The sequence below is a fragment of the Emys orbicularis genome, chromosome 7 (genome assembly GCF_028017835.1).
Source record: "Emys orbicularis isolate rEmyOrb1 chromosome 7, rEmyOrb1.hap1, whole genome shotgun sequence".
NCBI lineage: Eukaryota > Metazoa > Chordata > Testudines > Emydidae > Emys > Emys orbicularis.
Window position 1 is genome coordinate 31,800,058 of NC_088689.1, and position 19,659 is coordinate 31,819,716.

The 19,659-nt window shown below is 39.3% G+C and overlaps 1 protein-coding gene across 5 annotated transcripts in view; it reads right to left on the reverse strand.

Annotated features, from left to right (window-relative positions):
- Window positions 1–4,003: 4,003 nt before the first annotated feature.
- Window positions 4,004–19,659, reverse strand: part of CPEB3 (cytoplasmic polyadenylation element binding protein 3) — a 166,804-nt gene continuing 151,148 nt past the window's right edge. For all 5 annotated transcript variants that reach the window (XM_065407238.1, XM_065407242.1, XM_065407241.1 and 2 more), the window contains 2 exons: window positions 14,508–14,689; window positions 4,004–4,231 (listed from right to left, as the gene is read on the reverse strand). In XM_065407238.1, the coding sequence (XP_065263310.1) occupies window positions 4,004–4,231; window positions 14,508–14,689 (410 nt within the window). The remainder of the gene's footprint in view (window positions 4,232–14,507; window positions 14,690–19,659) is intronic.

Below are 19,659 nucleotides of genomic sequence, written 5' to 3' on the forward strand. Positions count from 1 at the left end.
AAGCAAATAAAAATTGAAAAAGATGAAGGAGCTGAACAAATTGTCACATGTAGTGGTGATATGGGTTACTTCATTGCTACCAGAAAATGACATACATTATTTTGCATTAACTATGTGGCTACCAATAATACATGGTAACTCCACTGGAAAAATTATGTAGTTACCTGTGTTAACATGTTTACTTCTTCTAAGTCTGTTCCATGCCATCAATGAAAAATTACGAAAGAAGGGAAGTTATTCAGAAAGGGGACAATTAAATAAATAAATAAAGATGGTGGCAGAACACACTGAAAGGGGATAGGGCAGATTTTAGGACATTCAACTGCAGACAGTGTTTGAAAGAAGAATTTAAATAAGTTCATGATAAAAAAAGCAATGGAGCATTATGCTGAACAGACAGAGTCATAAACCCATTATTTCAGTAGATTTTAGTTCATTATAATAGCAATAGCATTCATCGGCACTGGTGTTGTATAAATCTAGACAGTGAACTGGTACTGTGACATCCCTATTATTTCCCTAAATCATTTTGATAAAGGAAAAGGCTTTTCAAAATATCATATTTTTCTGCTTCATTCTGTCATTTTATTGCCCAGTTATTCATTACATTTTCCAATCACTTTATATAACCATTTTCATCATTGCCACACTATTGTAAACCACATCAGCAAGTTAATACATAAAGCTTTGCATTTCAAAAACTAGACACTTTAGTAACAATATTACAAAGGTTTTAGCTTCAAAAATAACTGAAAATGAAAAAAATAAACTTTTAAAGAATTAGCATCATAAAATTAATTTATTCCAAGTAAAAATACAAAATAATATTAATGACATTGACCAGATATGAAAGTCTCTCCCAGAAATAACTATATTAATGGTTGAGAAAGCACTCCTTAAAGAAAATATGAAATAAAAATGAAAAATATGTAAATATGTTTAATTTTTTTCTTAGCAAAAAATCTTTCTAAAAATAACAATGAAAATTTGTCTCAGTACAAAGGCTACATTACTATTGAAAATATACCAGCATGAAGAAAAGGTACATATTTGACAGTAGAAAAATGATCTTAGTGAATCACAATGTCTAAAGTCTGCAATGAAAATAAATCTGCAATAAAGATTTATGCCTTTTTTCTTTTCATTTTTCTTTTTTTATATACAAACAGTACAAACAGTATTGCACATAACAACAAATAGTCGAGGTTAGGTTAGCCTTCAAAAAAATCGACTAGTTCAAGTCTCACAACAGAAAAGGCCACAATAGGACCTGTTGTACCCAGGGGCTTCTTAATCAAGTTGCAGTTCAGAACACCTTATTTTAAAAAATATTTTTTTTGAAGGACCCTCTTAATAGAACATTAATAACTCAGGGGCACATTCATGTACAAAACAAAAGGGAGCATGTTATAATTTAATAAACTAAAAAAGTTCTCTTTAAAAAATACAAACAGAAGAACTCTCACAATTCTGGTCAGTCGTGCATAATCACACTTGATTATAAATATACAAATTAAGGGAAAATATTTCTTCACCTTCTATTCACAACTTTCAGCACCAAATGGAGTTTGTGTTTACACATTTTCTTTACGACAACTTTGTTGTTTAGTTTTAATCCAACTTTATGCTGTACTGTACATCTTCATCTGTCTCTCTCTCTCTCTGGGGTGTGTGTCTACATGAAAGAGGGGAATTTCTTCAAAAAGGTTTACTTATTTCACATAATTAGGTAGATTTCTGTAGGTTAGCTATGATCTTTAATATTACAGTTATAAAGCTTTAACTTCTTCATTTTCAAAAAACGCAAATAAGCATGAAAAAAATAAAGTTACCCATCTGTTAAATCATTTTCTTGCAGAATTAAATTAATATATATTTTTCTGAATAAACTTACTTAGAAAATATCATTTTCTTTCCTATATTTCAAAATTGAGGTATTGCAAAAGATCATGTCAGTCAGAAAGCATGCCTTTTTCTTTAAAAAAAATCATTGGCCGACCGTTGAAAACTGTCTAGATACAAAAAGTAGTGCATAACAAAATGTCTTTTACAGATGAAAAAAAAGACATCTGGGCTGGAAAAAACAATATCACCAAAAAGCCCAGAAGTAACCTTGAAAGGGATAATTATAATAAGCATTTTAAACCAGTAAAAAACTATTTTTCTTTTTTCAAAAACAGAAAAGTTTCTTTCAAAGCCAATAATTGCAACTACAGGTTGACAAAAAAAATCTTACTAAATTAGACACAAACAAGGACATCACAACAAACAAAACCCAGAACATTTAAATCTACTATGCGGTGTCATATCCAGTCAGATTGTCCCCAGAACTGCAAAACAAAGGAGGGAGGAGGGGGAACAGTGTACACAGTCTCACAATCATAAGTACACCAAGTGTGTTTTTATGCTACTATCTACAGTCCCATAGGACATGCTAAATAAATGTCTACTGTGTTAGCAGGTCTTAATTGTATTCAAGCATCACAGGATACATCCAGGGATCAAAGAGTTACCGCCATACCCAGAAAGCAGACATCTCATATTAACTTGTGTGCAGACATTTCTTTAGCACCCCACTTTTTCCTAACTTTCTTAAAAATGTGCCTAGTTTCTCAGTTTGACAGTCTAATCAATAGATTATGTAAGCTAGTATGAGCTCTTTGGTTCTCTGGACAAGGTCTGCAGCTACATAAATGGTGCAAGCATTAGGAGAGATATTGTAACTAAGAGCTCATGTTTTTGTTTATATGCCTGTTATAAACTGTCAAAAGTGTGTTAATGTTGGATATGAGGCTTTAACAGTTAAGTTTGATCACAGTACTAGACATAATCACTTTACTATGTAAAATAAATTGCACAATATATAACAGAGCACCGCAAAGTACTTCATCTACCATCCACAAATTTGTTTTAAGAATATCCTACATCTACTTTTTATATTTGCTGTAATATAGGTCATTCTGTAATGGGCTGATCCTAATTTCAGAAGCATTACATTTACGGAGGCATGCCTTCCTCCAGTCAGTAATCATTTTTTCCTTCACTCAGTATTTTGTAGCTTACATAGATTCTTAATTTGTGCATTGTGGGCAGGTTTTATATTAGACATATATAAAATTTATTGCATGCAGCAACCTGATTAAGTAAACATGCAGTCAAAAATATTGACCTTCCTTGGAAGCTTTCTGTATGCTATACTGATCTCCTTTCAGCAGCCATCACTCTATTTTTAATCACATATTCATTTTTTTAAATTGATACCCTAGCCTGAATAGAGTATTATGGTATTAGTAATACCATTTTAATAGCAGCAAAAGCTATTGCAGCATACATTTACATAACACTAAAAGACCTAAAAAACAAAACAAAAAACCCTCAGCAAAACAAGGAAAAAAAAAAATCTGATCCAGCTTATGAGGTATCATCCTTACAAGTCAAAATGGAGAGCAACTAAAGGCTTATTTTCTTTAAGGGTTATTCCTACCTCTAAATGACCCAAACTAATGATTGCTGAATATCTGTTTAAGTTTTTGCTACATCTGCCACCTATTTGTGAGTATTACCTTTGGTAAGTCATCTGCTAGGGGCAAGTCTAAGTTTCTGAAAATAAGTGCATGCTCCAGTTCAAAAATAAAAATAATAATAATAATAAAAAATCTTCATCACATACACATCAACCCAGTGGTGGCTGATGAGAATGGCAGTCTACGTAATGTCACTAGTGACAAGTCTTATGTAGGAAATTAAGGTACCAAGCAGATGTTTGTGTGAATCAAAGTGCAAAATCAGTACGGTTACACTCTGCCGGTTTATATTATACTGGACACTAAGTTCAGTAATGTGACTGTAAATAATAATAATAGTAATAAAAAGACCCATATCTTCGTTAAAGTCGAGGACAAATGCACAGATTTCCAGAACACTAAGCCCTGAGGCAGCGTTCTCTTCTTTTCCCCTCGATTTTATCTACTCCAGTACTTGCTGCTGGGTTTAAGCATAGGGTTCAGCTCCAGCGGAATGGAACGTGGCGTGGCCGGTCACCTCCCTCCTTCACCAGTGGTTTGTGGAACTCTCGCCCAGCACGAGAGTGGATGCTTGCCCAGCAGTATTCACAGTAATACTGCAAACAGGTAACATTGGCACAGAAGAACGGAGCAAATTTTCCACCACAGCGAGTGCCCTGGCATTCATCACACATCTGATCATCCAACACATATGGCTTCACTTCCACCTGTAATGGGAAAAGAAAATTTACTATAGGAAAGGCAAATGCTTTACATAGACCTTTCAAATGCTGGTTAAAGGAACAGTATATTGATTTGTCCTTTTGAGATCTCATTAATGCCTTTCAAGTTATGCTGGTTGAACCTCAGAAGGTTTTGTGGTTGAGATGCTTATTAAAACCCACTTTGGTGAAAATTTGAAAATTTGGCAGAAAATCCCATGAAGAAGTTTGCTTTGATAGCTTTCCATAATTCCTGCTTTCAACTAAGATGGAAATGTGTGAAACTAGTGTCTCTTGCTCACTCTCAGAATTTCTGCTTCTGGGTGCAAAAGCATCCGGTTGTGCGGATGCACGTCAGAGTTAAGGAGCAGGAAAAAGTTAACTTATATTGTTGAACCTCAGCTGTTTGGGTAAATTCTTGTACCAATGGAAAGCAGGGATGATCAGACAAGTACGATTACCATAAAATAGAACACCAACAATAAAAAAGTTTAAATGCAGTATCACAATTTGTACAATGTTTGGAAGAGTCACTATCTCAACTATTAACTCTACAAATTTTCAAAAAATGGAAGTCTGAATGCACCCATGGTACTGTAGGTCCCGAAGGATGCCATGCTAACTGGTCCCAGTTTGCCATATACTTTAATAATCTCTGTGACCAAAAGGAATCAGGGAGACTCTTGAGCAACAAAAGAATTAAAGCTGCAAGGCAGAAAGATATTTATTTCTCTATTATTTTGTAGGGTGCAAATGGGCTTTAACAGTTGACATCAGCTGAGGGCCTTGAGCGGACTGTCCTCTTGTAGAGGGTCTAGGAGGTGGCTGGTGGTAGGGTACTCTTAGTGAAAGAGCCAGAGCTTGAATTTGATGACCTTTTGGTTACATTGCAAAGCCCATCAGTTTTCATACCGTTTCTAGAGAGGGTGGGATTGGGGAATTTGTGGAAGTTTTTAGTTTGGGATGTTCTTGTATATTAATTTGTGGACATTGGTTTAATTATGGGAGGTGTTGTGATAGAGATTTTTGAGTTATTTCAGTTGTTGGATTGTAATCTACTGGAGATGAACGTGTGCGCTAATATTCTGCATGTGCTCCCAGAGCTGTGGATGGGCACATTTTAAAGAAATCTAACTATCTAAACCAATTGATAGAGATCTAGAAATGGCTATACAATATGCAGCCTATAGTGGTCCCACTCAAGCCTTTAATTCTGGCAGAAGCTCAATATTTCTGGACACTATCACAAAAGCGGCACATATAACCAGGACAGATAGGGTTGCCAACTGTCTAATCCCACAAACCCAAACACCCTTGCCCTGCCACGCCCCTTCTCTGAGGCCCCACCCCCGCTCACTCCATCCCCCTTCCCTCCATCGCTCACTCTCCCCCACCCTCACTCACTTTCACTGGACTGGGGTAGGGGTACAGGAGGGGGCTAAGGGTGTGGGCTCTGGGAGGGAGTTGGGTGCAGGAGAGCGCTCAGGGCTGGGGCAGGGGGATGGGGTGCAGGAGGGGGTTCAGGGTGCAGGCTCCAGGAGGGAGTTAGGGTGTGGGAGCGGGTCCTGACCTGGGGCAGGGGTGCAGGGTCCAGCCAGGCAGCACTTACCTCAGACAACTCCCGGAAGCGACTGGCTCCTAGGCTCAGGGGCGGCCAGACGGTTCTGCACCCTGCCCCTGTCTGCAGGCACCACACCCCGCAGCTCCCATTGGCTGTGGTTCCTGACCAATGGGACCTGCGGAGTCAGCGTTTGGGGCGAGGGCAGCACGCAGGAGCCAGACATGCCAGCCACTTCTGGCAGCCATGTGGAGTCAGGGCAGATAGGGAGCCTGCCTTAGCCCCGCTGTGCTGCTGGCTGGACTTTTAGCGGCCTATTAAAATCTCCCGGATTGGTTTCAATAGCAACCGGGAGATTGATTCCGATTCCAGGAGACTCCTGGCCAATCCGGGATGGTTGGCAACCCTAAGGACAGACTGTAACTGTTCCTAACAACTTCTCTATGTTCAGTGTTTTGCAAGATATTGGTTCTCTCTTGTGCTGACCCCTGCAGCCCATCTTACTCATGGTAGTGCAGCATAAACCGCATCTACATTATGATCTAGCAGTTGTGGCATTTCAGTACATAGGAATCCCTTCCCAGCTGCCTAGGTACATACCATGTAAGCAAGGTAAAAGAAGCAGAGGGTGGAGGTGGAAGGAAGAGTGAAAAATAGAAACAAAACCACCAACAAAAGCCAACCACACAGTAATGAGGGTAATATATTCCCAGTGTTCTATATAAGAACATATAGATTATTAGATAGATCTTGTTTTTGAAAGTGGCTTTCATGAGAACATTTAAGTGGGAAAACAATATAGTTTCTGTGTTAATGAAATATCCCTTACAGACGAAGGATACAAACAATTCATGGATCTATTTGTGCACTAGTGGGAAGATTCTGTTTTTACTTTATGACCAAATATTACATTTCACACAGTTTGAGATAAGTTATAAAAGATTTGCTATTAAGAAAGTGACCATTTCAGAGCTGCGTATACCCTAAATATTTTCCTGCTGATGGGTAACCTTGGATTATAGCCACAGTTATTACACATTAACCATCAAGCTATTTACCTTGGGACTTAGCTATATATTTTGATCAGGAATTGGGGTGGAAAAGGAAGATTTCTCTTAGCTCTGGTGAGTGCCAACGTGGTTTAGCATACTGTCCTCTAATTTTGTATTTCATCATCACAGTATTCCCTGTACACATTTGCATGATTACTTTGATATAGCTTTGCTTTAAAAGGTTATTTTTTTAGTACCAAAAAACCCTTTGGATTTACGTTAAATATGAACTGCCGTATATACTCGATCATAAGCCGACCCCCCCAAGATGGATAAGTAAAAATGGAAATTTTTTTTATAACCCGTTCATAAGCCACCCTATAATTCATGGGTCAGCAAACTTTGGCTCCCGGGCCATCAGGATAAGCCGTTGGTGGTCCGAGATGGTTTGTTTACCTCGAGCATCCGCAGGCACGGAGGTAAACAAAGTGTCCCGGCGCGCCAGCTGCTTACCCTGACGGGCCGGGACAGCAACTGGTGGGGAAATGTTTTTTGGGGGAGAAGCTGGGAGTCGGGGAGTAACCCCTGTGACCACCCCCCACATGACCCCACCTCTAGCCTGGGATCCCCACGCTCTCCCCATCCCATCCCTTCCCACCTTATCTGGGGACGGCCAGGGGAGGATGTCTCTGACCTGGCTGGAGCTGCTCCGGCAGGCTGGGCAGCGCGGCCACAGCCTGCTCCGGCAGGCCATACTGGGTGGCGTAGCTGCAGCATGTTCCAGCAGGCTCGGCCGGGTGGTGTGGCCGCAGCGTGCTCTGGGGGGTGGGGCTGAGCGGCACGGCTGCAGCCTGCCAGCCCCGGAGCTGCAGCTGCTTCGGAGGCTGGGGGGAGAGCAGCGTGGCCAGAAGTGGAGAGACTCTGGTCCCGCCTCTTCCCTTCTGTCTCTGCTTGCTGTGCTGCCCCTCCTTGCTCCCTCTGTTGGTGGGAGGGGCTATGTCCCACCTCTCCCTCTCTATACCCGTTCATAAGCCGACCCCCATCTCTGGTGCTTCCCTTTTTTGCTAAAAAAATTTGGCTTATGAACGAGTATATACGGTATATTTCTGAATATTAAGCCTTTATTATGATTTGGCCTTGCTGACATTTCAGTGAAATAAACGTTGAACATAACTAGAAGAATCGAGGGAGAGTTAGGGTCCTTTGGCTGAACAACCCTATATCATTTCAATGCACACTGAGGGCTTTTATAATTTATCAGTAATACCAGCATAAGCCTTTTGTAAATACAGGAGAGCTACTGTCTCTTCCTCTATTCATAGGGAACTTACTTTTTACACCTACACCAGTGTCCTATGAGAAGGTGCCACTTTCGTTCCCTCACTAAATCCCCCTCCCTCCAGAAAAAGCTGTCTATATAAACACACACAAGGCACTTAGTCCACTATATACACACACAAGGCACTAAAATCCAGCTCATTTCGAGAACTCCTACTTTTTGAAGTTTATTTTAAAATGTGTAGCTACAATCATATCCTTTACAACAGACCACATTTATTGCACTAATAAGATTTTCCTTCAATGCCAGTGACCTAGAAAAACTCAGTTTGGATCATGAAGCAAACTAAACTACTGGACAATTTAAAAAGTAGCTTCACATCTTAAATGTTAACTTGGCATCACTGCTAAAAATACCTTTAGAATTATTGTCATTTTTCTCAGCCTTGCTATGCCCTATTTTCCCTCACAAAGCACTAAAGTAATATGTTTAAGTTAAATCTACAATGACTCAATGTCAAAGTAATTATATTCTGAGCCTAACATTTACACAGTGCATTTATGACAAAGGAGCATGAGTCAGATTTAACACTGAATTTTCCTTTCATTTGCAGACTAAAAGCTTTATATTTTATTCTTACTATTGAACTTCAAAAGTTTACCTCCATGGTTACAATTTTAAAAACCTAAGTCAGAAATTATGCAGTGTAGTTGTAGCTCTATTGGTTCCAGGATATTAGAGAGATAAGGCAGGTGAGGTAATATCTTTTATTGGACCAATTTATGTTGGTGAGAGAGACAAGCTTTCAAGCTTACACAGAACTCTTCTTCAGCTTTTTCTTCTTGAGCTCTGTGTAAGCTAAAAAGCTTGTCTTTCTCACCAACAGAAGTTGGTCCAATAAAAGATATTACCTCACCCACCTTGTCTTTAAGTCAGAAATTGAAATTTAAGCTTTTCAGATATTAACTCTGTCACGTTACACAGTACAGTAGAACCTCAAAGTTATGAACACCAGAGTTACAAACTGACCCATCAACCACACACCTCATTTGGAACTAGAAGTACGCAATCAGGCAGCAGCAGACACACACACACACACACAGGCAAATACAGTACAGTACTGTGTTAAACTAGTAAAAAGTAAAGGGAAAGCTGCATTTTTCTGCTGCATCGTAAAATTTCAAAGCTGTATTAAGTAAATGTTCAGTTGTAAACTTTTGAAAGAACAACCATAACGTTTTGTTCAGAGTTACGAACAACCTCCATTCCTGAGGTGTTCATAACTCTGAGATTCTACTGTATAGTATACACTTAAAATTATTATAGCACTAGTGTTTAATACCTTATATCTGCCGAAAAGTCTACAATTGCTTGTTCAATTAAACATATTGCAGTTCAAGAGCAACACATTCTGAAGTCAGGAATAAAAAAAAAAAAAATTAAGTGTAGAGTATAGACGCCAAACAAAGCAGGAATTAGTACTTTGACAAGTATTTAAAAACCCAATACATAAAAATCACAAAACCCATTTATTTGTGAGAGTCAATTTCAACTTTTGAGGTTCACCTACTTATTTAGACTTCACTTAGACTTAGGATCTTATCATAAGCTTCACAGTTTATTAAGTAGCTTTCTGTAACCCTAGAAAATAAACCCAGGCTTCAACTGCTTCTCACTGAGAAGGTAATCACCTTGATTTGAGTATCAAATATGAACAAAAGACAGCATAGGTATTTTTGTGGTGGATTACTATGCTCTGGCAATTACACAGTAGGATTTTCTACACCGTGTACTCATTTTGTAAACTCCTATAGATTCACATATTCAAGAAGTCAAGACTCCTGTCAGATGCATTAAAAAAAGAAACACAGCTCTTGTGGATGTATAGGTTCTCATTTTTTGTGGTTAGATAAGTTTCACCGTATGACTAAGCATTTTCAACTAAATTCATCTACCTTACCAAAAAGAAAAATAAGGCAACTGTGTTGGAATAAACATGCAAGCCTTTTCTTCATTTCTAATCAGTTCCATCCCTGATGTAGACTGGAGTTCGAGGTTAAGTTAGAACGAGTTTTGTTTGAATCAATTCTGATAACATTGTTTTGGGATAATACTACCCATATATCTTCGGTATAATTTATGTATACATTGGGCAGAAATCTGCTAGGCATTTGAAAGAACAAATAAAAACACAAAGGTCCCTGTCATTAAGAGGTTATAATTCAGTTATAAAGGCACAAGAGAGTTTAACATGTAATATAAATGAGGGAAAAGGGAGGACAAGTATTACAGTAATACATTCATATGGTTACTCAAGTATGTCTGTACACACCTAGATGGCTCTATTACATTAACAGGAAGCTTATTTTTGTCAAACATATAGTAAGTTATGGGTTGGTTTTGTTTTTTCGGATGGATGGGTGTAAACCACTGGGGTGATCGAAGATGGGCGATAAGGAACAAAGTCATGGTGAGGATTGCTGGGTTACAATAGGCACAGTCAAGGGGAGAGAAAGGGGTAGAAAATGTATGTTTTTGACTGTTTAATATATTTGTTTGCTGAAGTTATGCAGGTTCATCATTTAAGAAATTACTAGGAAAAAAAAAAAAAAAGAATATCTTTCCCATTAGGCCACTATGTACATGTCTCAGAAATAACCAGAGAGAAATGCAGACCTAAATTCTGATGCATGTACACATTCAAACAGTGACACCCCTACAGCCTCTATATTGATGTGAAATTACTAAATTGCATCAGCAGATGCAAATATTCTGTTTATATTTTATGAGTACATGCCCAAATGCTGTAAGTGAAAGCCAGAGCATTTGTTCTCTTCTGGGACAAACGGTACCATAAACATACATACTTATAACAAATATGGAAATGAAATCAAACTTCAATCATGTAAAAGTTTCTGTAGTCTCAAATTTCTTTGAAAGAAGAAACAAGAGATTTAATGTTAAGAACAAGGGTGACGGAAAGACTGCCCTGTCTGCCTGTATCCATCTGTTGTCTCGTCTTCTACTTAGCGCTTGTCTATGTGAACACTTAGTTCGTGGCAAGCTAAGGATCTGAATCTACCCTGGACTAGTCTGCTGCATACTGTCTGTGTGGACCTTGCTGAGGTGCATTAACAGTTTGTTAGTGTGCTTTGATCTAGCACAGTTTCAAAGATCAAAGCGCACTAAAACGGTTAATGCACCTCAGCAAGGTCCAAAGAGACATTTTGCATGTAGCACGCTAGTGCTGGATAGATTCACACCCCAGTGCAGGGGTTGGCAACGTTTGGCACGCGGCTCGCCAGGGTAAGCACCCTAGCGGGCCGGGCCAGGCCAGTTTATTTACCTGCTGACGCAGCAGGTTCGGCCGATCGCGGCCCCCACTGGCCGCAGTTCGCCGTCCCGGGCCAATGGGGGTGGCGGGAAGCTGCGGCCAGCACATCCCTCGCCCGCGCAGCTTCCCGCCGCCCCCATTGGCCCGGGACGGCGAACCGCGGCCAGTGGGGGCCGCGATCGGCTGAACCTGCCACATCAGCAGGTAAATAAACTGGCCCGGCCCGCTAGGGTGCTTACCCTGACGAGCCGCGTGCCGAATGTTGCCGACCCCTGCCCCAGTGTGTGAATGTTAGTGTAGACAGGCCCTTCGACAGTCCCTCCCCAAAGAGGTTACAATCTTTTTGTCCTGTTTGCACAGCACCTAGCACAATGAAGCCTTGGTCCATGACTAGGGCTCCTAGGCACTACAGTTATTAACAACTATTAGTAATAAATTATTTTGATAATGTGACTGATCTCCCAGGAATGTCCTCTGAGTCCTGTTTGCAAACCTTAATAAATCAGCCATGCACGCTAGGGCTGAATTCACGACTAATTTAATAGGAAATCAGGGGAAATTAGAGGTAACAATTTCTTCTCTATTTTTTGATGGCATACGCCTCTACAGTGTCATTTAGAAAGTAGGATTTTTTTGAATAGTTCTAAATATATTAAATAGAGCTAAATAAGTACAAGATACGTATGTTTTTTCTTATAAATAATTTTGTTCTAGCTGCATAGTTGTCATTCTCAGACATCTTTACGAATCAGGAAAAATAATACTGCATATGCTTAAATATGTCAGCTTTCCGGTATGAATATTTAATATTTCTTGAATATTTTACTTTAAGTTAAACAGGAGACAAAGTTATGCAAAGGCGACTTGGTAATTCAAAGAAGCGTAAATTTTACTCTGATTTATCTTGTTCACCTTCTAAACATTAATTTTATTCTTTAAAGTAAAGTTATCTTAGTGAATTACATTGCACTACTATCTGGAATAGCTATAACTTTTGTTGTTGTTGAGAAGTTAGATTGTACTAGTAGTACTTCCTGTAACAAGTTGGTATAGAGTGCCATCCTACATGTCAAACTCACTACTGCTAGTGTTAGGAACTTTGTGTAAAACAATACTCTATGCACTTTGTTTTTCTTTTATTGTTCTTGGTGCCTCTCTGATCAGAGGTCAAAATAGACAAAAAAATTGAGGTAATCTCCCAAACTCCATCCACATCTGCCCACTCATTACCAGAATGATATGCCACCCATAGTAAGTTGTTCAAATCTTCATATGATAATATCTCTCCTTCCCTGCATGCTTTGGTCAGTAGTATAATAATTTTAATTATGATGTGCGAGTTATGCAATAATAATTAAGGAATTTGAATAATATCACTAGGTTTTAGAGCTAACATTTAAAGGTTGTGAACAGGGGCAGTCTGCACCTTCTCTTAAGCACTATTATTTCAGGCTATCTGCAGAATTAGGGATATAACTGCATTTGGTTAACGATCAAAAAAAAAAAAAAAAAAAAAAAAAAGGCAAACTGAACAGTATTTTCACAATTATGCAAGGTAGAGGCAGTATTTAAATAGAAGCTCAGATTCTGGAGCAGCCAACAGGGAGAAGTATTGGCTTGTGGAACTGCTGTGAGCTGGCCCCATTTGGCACCTGTATCTTTAATTTAAAATAAAATAAATAAATAAATAATAATAATGTGTTTTAAATGGGTGTTATTAATTAGCGATGGGAAAATCTCAAAGGATTCCAAAACTTGGTTACAAATCAGAAGTTTAAAATCTGATCTGAACCACTTTGGTCTGACTCTTGCCATAAAAGTCTTTCTGGTAAGATTTCCTGTATTCCCTAGTTAGAAATACTATAGAAATGGTCTAAATTGGCATGTCTACCACTTGTCGTGGCTGAAACCAGGAAATGTAGAGGCACACAGAAAAAAATATCAGTGATTTTTTCCCTCCTCCCCTTCCCTAACCTCAACAAAGGTTCAGTTCAAGTTTTGAGAAAAGATGGGGACAGGTGATTTTAGTTTGCTAAATATGCACACACATCAGCTTGCCACCTCAATGTGTGAACCAACTCAGACTAAAAAGAAAAACAACCCACCCTATCTTTGATGATTATATGTATCAGCAGCATACATTGTATTTTGTTAAATTATTATGAATGTTCTAGGTCCTCAAAAACATGTGCCTAATTTGCACACACCATGATTGCACATAAAGTTTCAGTAGCCATAGCTATACCTACCAGGCCTTTTGCATATGCAGCTGCAGTAATGCTGCATAGTTACACACACAGTTTAGTTTCTGAAAATCTGTCCTCAGATGTCTTGAGATGATACAAAGAAATTGCTCCATTTAAATAAGGAATTTCAGAAGTAAAGTTTTGCTTCTCAAAACTAACACTCTGTATCGGACATGAAGTCTAAGGTCCAGAAAAATTATTTGTCTCCTGGGAAATAAGTAATAATTTCATGTAAGTCTGAACTTGGACGACAGCAACAAAAAAGAAACTTACTAATTCACTATATGGCTTTTCCCTGTCATTTGTGACTTAGTATTTCATATGAATGTAACAACAACAATTTGCATTTCTATCACTTCCTTTCAAAGATCTCATAGTGCTTTGCTAACAGGTAAGTAAGCCTCAAGACACTTTTGAGCTCAGTGACACCTATGACCATGGGTCTCTCTCTTGACTTTTGGAAATCCCTGACCCAGTCATATTTTGGGGATTTAACAGTATTTCCCGGCTCACTACTAACACCAGAGAAGCCACAAGCTCTATCCCAGCCACTGACCAAGAAAAAAGAACATCCATCTGAAGAGAAATTCTACCAGGCTTCACCTTCAAAAAGGTAAACAAAACAACAAAAACAAACCAAAATGTATCACCAACTATTTCCCACTTTTGACATGGAAGTTTCTTAAACTAGATATTTAGGCCTATCATCTTCATCGTGCTTTGGCTCCTCAAGTAAGCTTTTAAAGAATTACCAAATATGAGACAAGAATACAGCCTACAATATCCTCCCACACAATTTAAAAAAATAAAAGATTTTTTTAGCTCCTGTACAATATCAACAGCAACCATTCCATTCGGTGTTGTTTTACTTACCCGTTTATCAATGTCATTATGTTGGAGCTGGACAAAGCGAGCACTAATAGCAGCAATATAGCTCTGCTGATTGGAGAAAGCCACTCTGCCAGCACCTTTTGGGTACTTCAATTCTGGGTCCGTATCAATGCCAGCATAGCAGACACCTCCATATAAACGGTCCATAATCATTGCCAGTTCAACTGTGAGAAAACAATTATTAAATGTTGTAGATTCAATATTACTAAAGGTTTTATGCATGGCCTGCAGCTTTAAAAATAGACTATTTACCCTAATTCCAGTACTTTAGGAAAATAGAAAAGGGACCTGAAAGTTGGATTGGTCAAAGAATCCCAGTACCCATCTGAAATATACTGAAAGTGCAAAGATAAACTGGTGAGGATGCAAAGGAAAAGCTTTCCTGGGATTCTGTTACATACCCCAAGTAGAGTGTTTTATCAGTTACATATTACATTTGATTCCAAAAAGTGCATTAGTGCAATGTCGAGGTTAAACAGTTATAAAATCATACTGTCAGAAAATGTAGATTTCTCCCACTCCCCCCCCTCCCCAACAGTGATTAACTCAGCCCTACTGCATCATGTATATTGATGGTATATGTTTACTGACAAAAATAGTAATATACTAAGCTATATATTAATGAGAATAATAGAAATAAAAATACACCATATGTGCATAATGGAGACAAATGAGTGTTGTCTGTAGAACCTCAGATTTTGCATTTCCTGACTTGTTATTTTAACCACTTGGTCTCAGAGATGCATTTATTTCCTTGGGGTTTTTTTGAAACTGTTGGAGTTGTTCTTGCACATATTACATGCTCTAACTATCTGGGTACACTTGGCTATATGCACAGTCAAATAAGTGCATCTGTCCTGAACTGGGCACTTTACAACTTTTCATTCCACATGTCAGTATGTAAAGTTCAGAAGTTATTAATTTTGTTAAATGAAATCTAATTTCCACACTCCCCAGACTTGGGAAATCACGCTTTAATTAAGGGCTAAGACTGTGCCACATTTCACACATTGACCATTTCTGCTCTAGCTAAATTAGGGCCTGATTCACTGAAGTCAATGGAAATACTCCTATATTTTTTCCAGACTTAAGTGGGTTTTGGGTTAGATTCTTAAAGAATATGTTTGTTTTCTTTTCCAGTGAGGAAAGTATTTTTTCAGTCTTTCAACTGAAACAACTAAACATCCCCTCCCCCCACCCTTCAAACTTTCAGCAGAAAATTCATCTTTGGGTAGAAATATGGAAAATTTGATCCCAAAAGATTAATTATTCAGAAAAGCACACGAGGACAAGGGTTGCAATGGAAACTGTTGCAGCCTTACCTGCCACAATGTACTCTCGCTTGTGAATGAGTTATGTTTATATAACATATACATTATGTAAGTTATATATACATATTTATGGAATGTATTGAATGCTATGTCTTTTATGTTATTGCATGGACATACAGTATTGCTTTTACACACACACATATACACACACCCCACAATACCCTCTTCCCCTCCCCCCAAAGAGGAGGGATTTTTAGAAGGCATTGGATCTTGTCAGAACTTTTCCAAACTGTCATATTCTAGTACCACCACCCAAGTTATTTAGTTTTTTTTTTAAATTAATAAAACTCCCCACAAATGAATGACAAACAGAAATGGCAAATATCTATTCTAAACAAGAAAACTACCACAATAAAATTTTGGAATATAATGATTCTCAGAGGACAGCTGCTCAGGAACTGAAGAAACCAATATATAGCATAATGAAACACCCAAAACAGTAACTCCAAGAATAACCCCACCCACTAAGCTCCTAGTTCCATTTCTTTCTGCCATTCAAATTATGACACGTCATTTTTAGAGCATGATCATATTTCTCAAGTCATAGCCCACTATCTTCTATTCCCTATATACCATACATATTCACAAACTTATTCTACACCAGCGTCACAAAAATCCCTTAAGTCGGAGCATTTTCAAACAGGGGGAGAGGGGTTAATTAATGGCAATCTAATTGGTTTCTCTTTAAAAAATTAAATATGATGTATTGCATCAGGTTCATTATGTCATTTAGTTGCCTTGTCACACCACATGTACTGAATTTATGATATGTTGTAGTGGTAAAGGGAAGCTTAACTATCTTTGGCTTTGAAGACAAAGATAATCCAAATTTAGTTACCCAAGCAAAATAGTGTTTCTATACTGCGAACATATTTAGACATCTGGTTTTACAGACCTGTCATCTCCTATATTGACCACACTTTCGTAGCTACTCTCTCTTGTTGTATCTCCAGAGATATCCTGTAACAATCATTTAGAAGAATCTGGCAAAGCAGGGACTTCTAAATATACTTAAAGCAATAAATCCTGTACCAGAGAGAAGAGGGGTTTGAGTATCTTACTACTTCTCTTGCTATATTCTTTTATTACTGGTTGAGATGAATGCTTTAGGATTACAATCCACGTATGCCATATTGATACTGTACAATAGTATACCTTAAGCTTCTGTTGGAAAAGTCGCTAAAATTTTCCCCAGACATCCGATTTTCCAAAATTCATTTTTCTTGTCCCAATATTTGCAGAAATATAATCCTAGTACTACAGTTGTAACAGAAAAACATCAGTGGGGAAAACATGCTTAACTTCTTAGGCTTTGGTATAATTAAGACTTTGCTTTAGAAAGAGAAGACAGGAAAAATGACTGAAAAGGAAAGCACGGAATGAGAATGTATAAAGAATGGAATGGAAACATGCATGGTGTGTCATTAGGGATACTTATACATTTTTAATTTTAAATTAGGAGAAAACATTTAGATTCTCCAGATGATGGTGCCTTTCAGATTCCCCCAAAGCAGTAATTTCTTAAGGGTTTTTTTTGTAAATCTAGCAGCAGAAGCATAGAGTTCTTTTAAGTCTTTATCTTGTCTTATGATAACCTCTTAACTTGACAGCTTAGAAGCTAATCCAGGTTACATAGGTCATCTAGAAAAACTGGAATTTAAAATGATCTAAAACAGTGTATTTTTTTTTTTGACATATAGCCCATATTTTACAAAACAGAAAAAACATCTCTCCTTCTCAAGGGTACTCTAGCGCAATGATGGTAAGCCACCAAAAGTAGACTAGTATATTGGCACCATGTAAAATCTTCATAGATTTTAAAGCCAGAGGGGACCATTGTGATAATCTAATCTGATCCCCTGCACATCGCAGGCCACAGACCCTCACCCACTCATTCCTGTAATATACCCATAACCTCTGGCTGAGTTACTGAAGTCCTCAGAGCATGATTCAAAGGCCTGGTCTACACTACGAGTTTAGGTCGAATTTAGCAGCGTTAAACTGAATTAACCCTGCACCCATCCACACAACAAAGCCATTTACTTCGACATAAAGGGCTCTTAAAATTGATTTCTGTACTCCTCCCTGACGAGGGGAGTAGCGCTGAAATCGACATTGCCATTTCGAATTAGGGTTAGTGTGGCCACAATTCGACGGTATTGGCCTCCGGGAGCTATCCCACAGTGCACCATTGTGACCGCTCTGGACAGCAATCTGAACTCGGATGCACTGGCCAGGTAGACAGGAAAAGCCCCGCGAACTTTTGAATTTAATTTCCTGTTTGCCCAGCGTGGACAGCACAGGTGACCACACAGAGCTCATCAGCACAGATAACCATGCAGTCCGAGAATTGAAAAAGAGCACCAGCATGGACCGTATGGGAGGTACTGGATCTGATCGCTATATGGGGAGAGGATTCCGTGCTAGCAGAACTACGTTCCAAAAGACGAAATGCCAAAACATTTGAAAAAATCTCCAAGGATGGAGAGAGGCCACAATAGGGACTCATATCAGTGCCGCATGAAAGTTAAGGAGTTCAGACAAGCCTACCAGAAAACCAAAGCAGCAAACGGAAGGTCCAGGGCAGAGCCGCAGACATGCTGCTTCTACGCTGAGCTGCATGCAATTCTAGGGGGGGCCACCACCACTACCCCACCTCTGACCGTGGATTCTGAGAAGGGGGTAATCTCAGTCATGCCTGAGGATTCTGCGGACGGGGAAGATGAGGAGGAGGACGACGACGAGCTTGCGGAGAGCACACAGCACTCCGTTCTCCCCAACAGCCAGGATCTTTTTCTCAGCCTGACTGAAGTACCCTTCCAACCCTCCCAAGGCATTATCCCAGACCATGAAGCCATGGAAGGGACCTCTGGTGAGTGTACCTTTGTAAATATAAAACATGGTTTAAAAGCAAGCGTTTTTTAATGATTAATTTGCCCTGAGGACTTGGGATGCATTCGCGGTCAGTACAGCTACTGGAAAAGTCTGTTAACATGTCTGGGGATGGAGCGGAAATCCTCCAGGGACATCTCCATGAAGCTCTCCTGGAGGTACTCCAAAAGCCTTTGCAGAAGGTTTCTGGGCAGTGCAGCATTATTCTGTCCTCCATGGTAGGACACTTGACCATGCCATGGTAGGACACTTGACCATGCCATGCTAGTAGCAAATAATCTGGTATCATTGCATGACAAAGCCTGGCAGTGTATGGTCCTGGTGTTTGCTGGCATTCAAGCAACATCCGTTCTTTATCTCGCTGTGTTATCCTCAGGAGAGTGATATCGTTCATGGTAACCTGGTTGAAATACGGGAATTTAATTAAGGGGACAGAGGTGGCCGTTCCTACTGGGCTGTTTGCCTGTGGCTGAAAAGAAATCCTTCCCTGCAGTTAGCCAAGCCGGGGGGGGGGGGGGGGAGGGGGCATTGGCGCTGAGCTTTTCGTGTTTGGCTAGCAGGGATCTTCCCTGATACCAGCCATGCGGTGGGGGGAGGGATAAAGCGATCATCCCAGAGAATTGGATGGGGGCGGTTAGTTTGGTTTCTGCTGCTGCACGTTAACAGGAAAACCATAGCACTCAATGGGCTTTGCTTGGTATGTAGGAAAGAAGGGCGCTGCTTTTAGGAAGGTTGCAGAAGCCGAAGGACAATGGCTTACCATGGCCGCATGCAAGCCGAATTCTGTTGCCCGGACCTGCGTCTGTGATCTCTAACACCAAAGCCGCAGGCACTCAATATTAAGATGCAAAATGCGACCTTGTACTGAAATCACATGTGCTATGTAATGTGAATAGTGTTGTTCACCGTGA